Source organism: Falco peregrinus, chromosome 6 (assembly GCF_023634155.1).
Source record: "Falco peregrinus isolate bFalPer1 chromosome 6, bFalPer1.pri, whole genome shotgun sequence".
Lineage (NCBI taxonomy): Eukaryota > Metazoa > Chordata > Aves > Falconiformes > Falconidae > Falco > Falco peregrinus.
In genome coordinates, this window is record NC_073726.1 from 69,586,176 (window position 1) to 69,597,705 (window position 11,530).

General features: G+C 47.7%; 1 protein-coding gene across 1 annotated transcript in view; it reads right to left on the minus strand.

The window, feature by feature from the left end:
* CACNA2D4 (calcium voltage-gated channel auxiliary subunit alpha2delta 4) overlaps window positions 1–11,530 on the minus strand; it is a 131,332-nt gene that overhangs the window by 17,324 nt on the left and 102,478 nt on the right. The window contains exons 27-30 of the mRNA XM_027792998.2: window positions 8,131–8,192; window positions 6,968–6,982; window positions 5,018–5,062; window positions 4,016–4,078 (exon numbers count right to left, since the gene is read on the minus strand). Coding sequence (XP_027648799.2) covers window positions 4,016–4,078; window positions 5,018–5,062; window positions 6,968–6,982; window positions 8,131–8,192 — 185 coding nt within the window. The remainder of the gene's footprint in view (window positions 1–4,015; window positions 4,079–5,017; window positions 5,063–6,967; window positions 6,983–8,130; window positions 8,193–11,530) is intronic.

An 11,530-nucleotide genomic window follows, 5' to 3' on the forward strand; every position in this document is an offset into this window, starting at 1 on the left:
AACATTTTGCAGAGCAGCAGCTCTTGTTACAACCCGCTTTCTCCAGTGATTGGCCGCTGCTGTCCTAGACATCCCTCTGCTGTGTATCTCCAAATTCCCAGCTCTGGGCAGGTTTCCACAGGCCCTCGCGGTTTCAGCGGTTCACAGCACAAAGCATGGCCTCTGACATCCTCGTGACACATGCTGTATCACATTCCCCTGCAGCTGAGAGCATACAAGTACACATGCAGGCTGTGCACAGGAAAGAGATGCATCCTGGAGCACACATGTGACTCAAAATGTACATCACTGCTCACATGTACATGTCTATGCTTTGCTGGCTTGTTGAGCAGTTTGCACTTTCGGTACACACAAAAGCAGTAGCCAAACAGGCTCTGCCAAATGGGCCAGGCTTTGGGTGAGGGGCCAGCCTCCTTGCTGCATGGCTCGAACAAAGCCAGCCCTTGCTTCTCCACAAGCTCTGCCCAGCCCTGGTGGGATCTTGGCCTTTTAGTTGCCACTTTGCACCCTGTCCCTGGAGTCCTGCCTGGGCAGAGCATGCAGGCATACCCTGCAAGATGTCTTAGGGAGAAGGCAGCAGTCCTAGAAAAAGAGGTTTAATGAGCCAGGGGACACCTGGATGCAGAAAGCTGAGGGAACTCAAGACACTGATCTGCAGCTGCGCCTCTGGCTGGCAGTGAAAGGTGGCTAAAAACTCAGGGGTGGTCATAGGGCCATGGCTGCAAACATCAGCAGAAACCTAGCACGGAGCAGCCCTCGCTGCAGCCCAGCCAGAGCCTGCTATTTACTTTCCCTTCCTCCCCTGCCCTGGATCACCTGGTCCTGCCCTCACTCAGTCCCTTCTCCTGGCTCTGGCTATTAAGTCTTTGCTCCCTCCACGATGAATCTAGATGGGGAGATTAGCTCGAATTAAGAGATTACCCATTCTTCCCCAGGTAATCCTGCAGGGAGCTTCTAACTCGTCACTCATGAAAATCCTGAGTCCCTCTTTCTTCCCGGTGGCTTCTGGCTGCCAGTAAGCTTCCTGATGCCTTCACACAGAGGTTATTGTAGCCGATCCCCCATACTGATCCCTCATCCCAAGGGCAGAGGAGATCAGAGCCTGAGCCAGGCTGTCCTTAGCCCATTCCTTCATGAAGTCGCTTTGCTTTCCAGCGTGGTCACCCAGGGAAGGTGGTGCGGGCAGCAGGCAGCCCCGGGCAGGCAGTGAGGCTGGGTGAAGCACCGCAGCTCCAAGGGAGTCAGATGGAGCAAAACACCTCAGAGCCCCCAGAGCCGGTCTCCAGCACCAGCTGCTCGCCCCGGGGGCTATGGGGACACAGGCATTTTGGCAGCTCTCCGTTATTCTTAGCTTGCGCTTTGCCCCAGGAGGCAGGTGGTTTGGACATGAAAGCTCCTCAGTTGCCTTCCTCAGGGAAGCAGGGATGCACGTGGGGCCCTGCTTGCGCTGAAGCTGCCACTGCCCATGTGGCTCAGCACAGCATCCTGGCTCCTTTGGCATCTGATAAACTCACTCCCATCCCGGCTGGTGGGGCAGAACAGGAATTGTGTGGGCAGGCTGCCCTTCTCCCTGCTGCTGGGCTGAAATGCTGGCCCAGGCAGCTGAGCCACTGGCATGGGGAAGGGAGGGAGGGCAGTGACTTAGCTGACTTCTCTAGAAAGGCAAAATACCCCCAAAAATCCAGCAACAGGACTTTTTTTGGCATTATGCTAAAGGATGCACTGAGGGAAGAGTGTGCAGGGGGGCAGGGAAGGCCACTTAGCAGCAAGTGATCCCACGCAGCAACATCCAGGTGGCAAGGCTGTGAAACTCAGGGTATTGATTTAATGCTGCTGCTGTCTTGAATTCCCTGTAGGGTTTAACGCTGTGGACACTCATGGTGCCACCAGGAAATAAAAGCAGTAACTGGAACAACATAAAGAAATCAGAAGAAAAGTAGTGGTGAACTCAGAGGTCAGGGAGGTAACAGCTGGAAGAGACCACAGCTGTGGTGCCAGCCAAAATGCTTGCTCTTGGAGGCACGTGGGTAATGTTTATAATTCACCTAAATCTACTATAATGTTATTTTTCTGCTAGTCAGATCTTTCAGAGATGAGATTTTGGAAAAAATTTTTTTCCTTAAGATGCAGGAAGAATACAGAGACAGAACCCAGGAGGGTGGTGCTGAGGACAAACAGCAGACATTAGCTGAACGGATACATGCCACAGGACTCAGCACAGCACCTCTGAAAATGCATGGGAGTCAGAGGAGGAAACAGCAACTCCTGACTACCAGCCCATCACAAACATACAGTAGGACCTGGCCTCCCAGAGTAGGCAGCCAATACAAATTTACAGCATTTTCCTCCCTTATTTTTCAAATTTTCTTTGCTTTTGTTTTTTTGGCACACCGCATCATTGAATGGGCACTTTTACTGGAATGTTCAGTGTGCCAGGTAGGTCACACTGTTTTCCCGACAGAAAAGAGGTTGGTTATTCCTTCCAATATGCTCCCCTTGATATCCGTCTGTATCACCCCCTGGTGCCACTGTGTTGCTGATTCATTTTGCCTTGTGAGTCTCAACAGTTCTCATCCTGGCCTCCCTGAATCCACTGTGTAGTGCCTGCAGAATTCACGATCTCACCTTTTTCTTTTGCCAGCCTGTTCTGAATATGCTAACCAACACAAGCCCAGATGGGAAACCATGGGACTCATATAGATGATGTTTTCTGTTTAAATACCAGTCTAAAAATTCCTCTTCTTTCTTTTCTGTCCCAGCTACTTTGAGGTCTTTGCTGCTACTTCACGTTTCACTCTTAAACCAGAACTTCTTTAACAGCTTCTTGTAAGGGACTCTGTTCAAGGCTCATAGAAAATCTGAAATGCAGTAGGTAATCCATTCTCCCTTATCTCCTGATTTACTCACACTGTCAAAGAACTATAGCTGATAAGATAGGTTTTCTTTCTTTATAGAAGCTGTGCTTCTTGTCCCAACCACATCCATTGGGTGTTCTGTTACTTTATATTTAATTTCCTTTTCATCCTGTTTGTCACATCTTGAAAAAAGTAATTTCTGGAATTGGATCTACTGACTTCTGGAAATACACACACTTTTTTTTACTGAAGTATTTTTTAACTCCAGTACTATGGCAATTTCAATGAAAATCCACACTTCCGTCAGTAACAAAACCACTTCATTTCCCGTTTCTTCTATAAGGCCACTGTTGCTATTGACTTATTGCTTTGTAGTTTATGAGACTGTTCCAACACACTACTTTCTGACATCCAAATCTATGGTCTTTTATTATTTTGAAACAAATAGCTTTGTGGTGAATTTACTGGAGAGCAGAAATGTATAGCTAAACCATGCAGCATTGCCTTTATCCAGGCTGCATGAAATGTCACAACACAAACTGTACTCCTTCATCTCTCTAGAAACGGTCAGTGAGGCACTGGTAGCAGGAGGAAAGGAAGCAACTTCTGTTGCTTATTTTTTATTACTATTCTGAGTCTTTTTCCTTACTCCTTTCACCTCTGCGAGTCCAGTAAATCCTCCAGTTTAGGTGTGCTTCTATTTCCAAATTGCTTAAATGATTTTGTCTTCCTTTTTGCTTTTGGTATTTTTCTCTTACCATCCCCTCAGTTTTCTTTCCTGAAAAGCACCTGCTTCGACTTCAGAGGCACTCAAAAATGCTGCTCCTCTCCCTTCCCTTCCCACGTCAGGGCATGCCTGTCTTCTGGGACTGTCTCTGATCATCTTTCAGTAGCATCTGTGCCAAGGGAAAGGAGTCTAATTTCCTCATTTCTAATAAAAAGATATTTTGACTAGTTTCTTCCTTATCACTGCAAACTTCTTCCTCACCTAGAATGTGCTGTCACTCTGCCTGGAGGCTTCCCCCTTGCTGCACAGCTGAATTAAATGACACCATGGCCACCCTTTTTACACAACTGAACTTCATTTGTTTCAAACAGCTCTGGTGGGTTATTTAGGAACAAGCCAAGCACACTCTCCTCCTTCTCTTATGCTTGCTTACCTCTGCAAGTCTTTTGGAAACAAGTATAAAGCCATTGTTATCAATGAGGAAGCAATTCAGTATCTGCAGAAATGAAAGAGAAGCAACATTAAAGACAGCTTTTTTCATGGTTTTCTGGTACGTACCGCTGTGTGCAGGATGGAGTGGTGTGGGCTTGTGCTTGTGGCAACAGCCTCAGTATTTCCATGCCTAGCCCCACGGCCCAGCTACTACTGGCTTTACACAATTTACTTTTCCTTCTCTGCCTCCATTTTGAGGTATTTAGCTCATGAGCTGTCTGTGACAAAGATTGTCTCCTGCCAGGGCTGTGTGCAGGCCTAGCAGGCTGTGAGCCATGCTTAAGAAGACAAGGCATCCTGCAGGAAGCAACAGTATATTTGGAGAGCACTTCTCTTTAAGTAAACAGTATCTACTGCTTTCCATCTTCAGATTTCAGAGATATAACCACCCATGAAGTAACCCTCCCCTCACTGCTGAGTATCAGTGCTGGTCTTATTTTTATCTTGCAGAGCAGGAAATGGAGGTACAGGTTAGGTCTCGCAGGGAAAATCTAGGATGAAGAGCAATTCCTATGTGAATACAGAACAAAACCTCTGCTGATCCTGCTCTGAAGGGCAGAGGACCTCCTGTCCCAAATATGCCTGAGACCAAGGCTGAAGCAGTGGTGTAAATGCAAAGAGGTATGCATGTCATGCTGGCAGCCACTCTCTTTGGAAGACCTGAGATGACAGTAAGATAGCCTTAGAGGAGACTGACTCTCCCAAGTCACTGGTGGGTATCCCCATGCCCCTGCCCAGGCTCAGCTGATGTCTCACAGCTGAGAGGAAGACCTACACTGGAGGTTTGTCTCAGCAGCACAAGGACCTGCCCCAGCTGTGCAACCTTTTGTGAGGAGACGATAGGCAATACCTTTTTTTTGAGCAGGGGGAGACAGAGACCTCCACAGAGCAGGCAGTCAATCACACCCATCACAGATACAGGGAAGAAATCTGGGCAACTTACATCATCCTGACAGCTTAGTGGGCAGGCACCATCGAAGGCACTACACTGGAGAGGAAAAACCGAGAATTAACCACAGTATGATTTCATCTTACAGTCTCCCCCTTGGGACTGCTGAGCTAAAGGTCTTTATGCCAGCATCCCATAAAGCTCTGCAATTTAGCTGGCATTTCCACCAAGACGAGCTCTACAGCATGAACACGTACCACCCCTGACCTTGGCCACTCAGTGGCTCTGCGTGCTCCCCACCTCTCTGAGCAACATCTCCTCTGGCAAGGGCTCTGATCCTGCACCTGCCTCCCTGACATGCTTCCAGCAGTACCTGTGCACTCTGAGCAGAGGTGGCACTTGTAAAGAAAGGGGCAGCATCAAGCTCTGGCTGCGAAAGCAAAGGTTACTGTGTACCAGTGAGAAACCAGCATGCATTTCAGTGTCTGCTAGTATCTGGACTAAAACACATGGCATGGTATTTTAGATCAGGATTCTTCTCAGGCAGGGATTTTTTTGTTGTTGTTGCTGTTGGTTTCTTTATTCTCCAGACAGCTAATGATAAAATAGGATGTGAATGGTGCTCATGTAGCCCAAGGCACCATCCATTTGTTTCATTTAGGATTTCTGTGTACCGGACTTGACATGTGTTTCACAACAGTGAACTGGATGGGGACACGAGGGGTTAAGTGGTGAGTAACAAAGCCCTTCAGGTTGTTCTGAGTGTGCCGTGGCTGCATGTGTCTGTCTCTTTGTGTTATTTTTTAATGCTATTTTCTGTAGCAGCAGAGGGAAGAAATCTGACATGGTGTTGCCATTTCTGTACATGGGGTCCCCTTCCTGCCAGAGGTTTGCTGGGGTCAGGGAAGGACACTGATGTGTCACGTAGCCTGTCTGCTCTCGGCTAGCTGCCCTTTATTTCTGCAAAACCCTTATGCATAAACCTCTGCCCCCTTTCTGGATGATTCTCAGCAACAAGAGATGAATTTGCCATTTCAAATCACAAGACCGTTACTTTCAGTTAGAATTTGTTTCTCCTCTTGAGTTCTGCAGAACAAACCCAATAGCTTCAGGTTTCTGTCCCTCAACTTCAGAGGAGGCTCAGAGATGCCTGGGTTTGTTTCAAGCCCCATGGTTTGCAATATTGCATGCTCATGCTCTGACTCCAACTGGCTTTTTGAGGCTTTAGGGATGACGGTTTAAAAACATCCCTTTACCCACAGCTGCAAGCATTGTCTCACCACAAACCAGCATTGGGTTGTTTTGTCTCTGTGGACATATGCATAGAGATGGCCCTGTGCTTCATCCCTGGTGGGTTCCTTCCTTTGGTCAGCAGAGAAATGTAGCCACGATGAACAATTATTATGGCCTTGGGGGATAGCAAATACAGCACCCAGAGATTGGAAATCAGAACAGAAACCCAGGTGAACCAAAGTGGTTTCCCACAAGAAGGGCCTGTGTCTCATGGTATCTTCCTCAGCAGTGTGAAGACCGAGACTTGCTGCCACTGCTCTTCCAGACCTGGAGATGCTCCAGCGGTGCCCGGTGCTGGGGTGGCCATGCAGCAGCAGCACTGTGGCGAGGAGCCCAGTCTGAGAGCACCAGCAGCTTGCAGGGAGCCCCTGGCAGGGGCAAAGCTGAACTTGAGCTCCCTGGTTGCTCTGAGACCACATCTACTGCGCTATAGGCACAGCTCCCTCCTCAGAGAGCAGCCTACCTCACAGCATCCTCCTGCTGTCGGTCAGGTCTCTGAAACGCTGCAACCCAGAGCGCTTTCAGCTTTGCCAAAGACACTTAATTACTGTGAAGACAAACACAGCCTACAACAGGCTTGGACTGTCTCCAGTGACTACAGACAAGGGACAGTGCCTATAATATGCTGGCACACAAGTGACACAATTACGAAGCTGAGCTGTGGCAAGGCATGCCAGGATGCCTCCCCATCCTCAGCTTTTGTCTACTTACATCAGTGTCATTGGGCTGGGAGATGGGAGGCACAGTATGGACATCCAGAGTGGCACAGCATGCGGTAAAGCAGGAGAGAGAGAGAGAACAAAAATCTGTTAGTCATTCCTGTCAAATGGTGGTCATATCCTGCGAAACTGTACGCAGGCTTTTTTCATACCAGCACCTCCAGGGCTGTGGCTTGCAGGCACCTGGCACGCAGGCCTCCTTTCAGCTTCTTTAATGAGGCTTCCCAGTTTCACTTAACACACATGCTCAGGCTTTGTTTCTGCGAGAACTGCCCGAGTATGGCCCTCAGGAGATTTTTTTTCAAAATGAAGCGTGCTCTGCTGACGCTTCAAGATGTGCTCACGTGCTTTGCAGAAGTCTTTTTAGCTCAGGTTAGGTTTATGTGATCTCCCACCTGCGAGGATGCTCTTGCCACCGCAGCCAATTTTGGGATTTTCTGTTCCCTGTGTGGGCTCGCCTCCCGCCCTCCTATCTTCCCTGTCATCCCAGTCTGATGACAGTTCCCCCTCCTGACAGCAGAGAGCTGCTTCTGCTGTGTGCTGCTTCGGTCCTGTCAGTCTCACCTCCCCTGAAAGCAAAGCCTGGGGGGAAAGCCCCTGGGTGGTAAGGGAAAGGTGTTTCACTTTTCCTGCCTCCCAGGCTGGGGGGGGGCTGTTTTAATTATTCCATTTCTCTCAGTCCAGCAAGAGTGTCCAAAATTAGGACAATGCTGAAAGCTTATCCCTGGAGCAAATGATTTTTGTTTTGGCAAGCTGATAGTGTTTTGTTACCATCATCACAATGCTAAGAGAGGACAGTAGATTTTTTTTCCATGTGCCCAAAATTGCAGATTTCCATGAGGCTTCTGAAAGGCTGAATGAGCACAAACATATTTCCACAATTAGATGTGTCATATGCAGTAGAGTTAATGCCAGGCCAGGATGCTGACACTGTCAACACGGCATTTGTAGAACAGACTCAGGGCTCACATGGCATTAGTGCCGTCAAAGGATTACAGAAATGTGTGACTTCAAACTAATCTACTTCACAGACCTTTTAATATGAATTTCACAAAAGCCTTCCTCAAAATGCCATGGGATGTGATGTAATATAGCATCGACCTAGCTGACAAAGAGCATTAAATTGTCTCTCTGAACAATTGCTGATGCTCCTACCTGTTGCATGGCCATCCAAAACTTGCGTTGGAGCAACTCCAGCTTAATTTGCACACCCACAGCTATGGGAAACAAAAAGGGGGGGGAGATGAAAAGAGGAATGTGCAAGAGAGAGAAAGACAAACACAAGTTAGGAAAGGAGGAGTAAATATTCGCCTGAAGTGATGGGATGGAAATCACAATTGCAACCTGCTTCCAAGTGTGAACGATAAGCATAGGGGGATCAAAGCTGAGTCAGACTGCCAAGTGAGAGTCAGAGGTTTAACAAGGTAGAGGAAAAGAGGACACTGACTGCAATGAGGTACTGACACCTCCCTCCCATTAAATACCATGGAGCTACAAACAAATTAACAAACCAAACAAACAGACAACCTCCCCTAGAATACCACAAAAAAACCCCTCAGGAGATCGAGCATGTGAGCTTTCATCTTTGTCTTTTGTGGATTTGCCTGGCCAGGGAGGATGTTTCTGATCACCCCAGCCTCAACTCCTGCACCACACACCATCAATCAGAAATAAAGTAGGCCAGTGCAAGGAAGGGATTTATTCGAAAACCTACTTGTCTCAAGGGGAGACAACAGTGATTTAGATTGCTCCTAAGCCACTACAAAAGCACAAAAATATCAATGCGCTTGATGGAAAAGTGTCGATTAGAAGTAGCGCTTCGTTACCTAGTCCTAGCCTAGTGCACGCTGGGCTAAGCAAATGTGCATGTGTGTGTGTGTTTCTTAATGAAGTGCGTCCTAATTTCTTGGCTTAATTTCTCTTCTATTCCCAGCATCATGTTCCTGAAGTAAGGCATAGCTCCACAGGAGAAGAAATAGTGCAGGGTCTCCCCGACAGAATAACCTGGCTGTCCCTGGGTAGGTTGCCTACAAGCACACATAATAACCAGTGCGGTCGTGCGCAGCCTGGCACAGTGATAGGGAACAACAGGGCTGTGTGTCAACTAGTTGAATCCAAGAGCTCTGCAGGAATTACAGCCTCAAGCAGGACCTTGAAATAGAATATAAAGTGCAAGCGAGAGAGAAAAAGTATAGAGAGGAAGCACAGAGAGGGAGAGTTTGAGCCTTTTTTCATAACCACCAGTATCAGGTGGATGAAGTGTTGCTGTTCCTACAGATTTCCTCTGAATTAGCAGGAGCTTCAAAGGGGGGAACAGATCCTTTAAATCTGAATCATGCCATGTGGGTGCTTTTAAGTTAACAGTATGATCTGATGCTCTAATTCAGATGGGTATGAATTAAAACCGGAGTATGCAATGGTATATTTTCTTTCAGCATGTACAGAGACCCTGGCATCTGGCATCAGCTCTGCCTTTTACACCAGTGTCTGTGTCACATTCCCAGTGCTGGTGTATTTTACAAAATCCCATTCACAGGCACACTTCTTACCCATCTTTCCCTGCTGTAGATTGAATCTCACTGCCTGTACACGGGGGAAAGGAATGATTTTGCAGAGCTGCCTTGCCCTAAGCCTCGAAGAACACAAACCAGACCAGACAAAGAATGCAAACAAAGGAGGAAGGACAGGGCTGAGTCCAGCCCGGGTGAAGATTCATAAGCTTCAGTGGGGCTATCACAGGCATGTTTTGGCTCGGTGCCCCTGCTGACAAATCGGCAGTCCATGACAGAAGGCAAACAGTGCTGTTGCTGCTGAGTCCAATGAAGCCCACGCATCCGATTTGGTATGTAGCTTTAAATAAATTCATCATTATCCTTTGAAACCATCTCAAGAAAGAGTTATTTCCCTTATCACGGCAGATCACATCAATGGGACTGAGCATTACCAAGGACATAGTTTTTATGAGACTTGAAGAGGAGTTGATACCTACATAACTAACCTTGCAATGCAGAGACTTACTCCATGGCTCATGTTTGTGCCAGTGGGAACATCTAGCTTCAAATTGTTCTTTGAAAGGAGCTTAGCCCCTGGTTGTGAATCCTTGCCTCTGCCCAGGAGGCATGAGTAGCATGTACTGAACTTGGACAGAATTGCCTGCAACATGAAGAAGGAGAGTACCTGGTGGCTTGCACCGGTGGCCAGTGGCAGAGACAGAAAGCAGTCTCCCATTCTCTTTTTTCCTCTCTCCACCCTGCTCACAGCCATGTCTAGCCCGTCTGTGCCATCCATCAGCAAGCTTCTTCCTTTGGATCAATCTTTGCACCCCTAACTTCTCTGCAGGGCTTGTGCTTACTCACCTTCTCTGAACTAGCCCTTTCTTTCCTTCCCAGTGGTCCAACAATTTGCCCATTTTGCTGATGAATAAATCAGGCAAATTTATAATATGGATTTATAATCTACAGAATTGTGTGCCCACCCAGTGAGCACAGCTCTCCACATCACAGCGCAGTCTGAAGAGATCATTGAAAGCAAAGCTGGAGGCTATTCTGTATTGCAGTCAGGTTTGTCTGTCTGGATGGCACCTATCACAGGGAACCATACTTAGCAGGATTGCTCCATGCCAGTCAGTGTGGATTGGCAGCTCCTGGCAAGAACTGTGAGAAACTTCCACACATTCAGGTGACCTGATGAAGACATGGGAGCTGAGGGAGAAACAGGCCACAATCACCCTTCCAGTGCTACTAACAAATAGTCACCTGGGTGCCTTCAGGCTGTTGGTAAGGTCGGGGAGAAAAGAGGAAAGCAGTGATTCAGTCTGAGGTAAGGATGATGCTACAAGCTCAGGTGAGAGGGAGAAAACTGGAGTAAACCCCTGTCTGCTTGTTCCAAAGTATACTGATCGTTAACGAGCCTTTTTGCTCTGGTGGTAAAGAGTATGCTGCAGGAGTGGGAAGATCTGAGGTCCATGAAACAATGAGTGGCCCTGGCATGCAGCACAACAACCGTAGAGTCCTCAGAGAGATCATGGCTAATAGTTTTACTCCTACTCATGTGCAAACAACCTGTGTAACTGTAGCATCCCAGCAATGAAATAGAACATAAGGTCAAGCAATGCTGCACACCTTGTATAGTTAGATGTTGCTTCACAATGCTGATGAGCTACCCAGACCTGTGCACACCTTCCCACCAGCAGCACTCTGCCTGCAAAGCCAAGCAGTGCCTGCTGCATGGCTGCAGCTGGCTTTCGCAGTCACATGCTGCCATTCACTGTGGAGAAACAAGTCTTCCCCTCCACCTGTTCATCCCTCCGTTGAGCATGTCTGCCTCATTAGCTCATCCTCTGCTTGTCTCTCTTTTGGTCTGCCTTCCCTGGCTTCTTTCTTTGATTATCCATATGCTGTTCTCAGAAGGAGCTTTCCCCAAGATTTAATTTATGGGCCCGCTGCACAACAAAAAAGCATAACAAAGTCTCAAGATTACATCCTGTAGAGTGCTAACCAAGATTTACCTTGCCATTCACAACCTGTTTGCATGGCAGCTGGTCCAATGGTTAAAT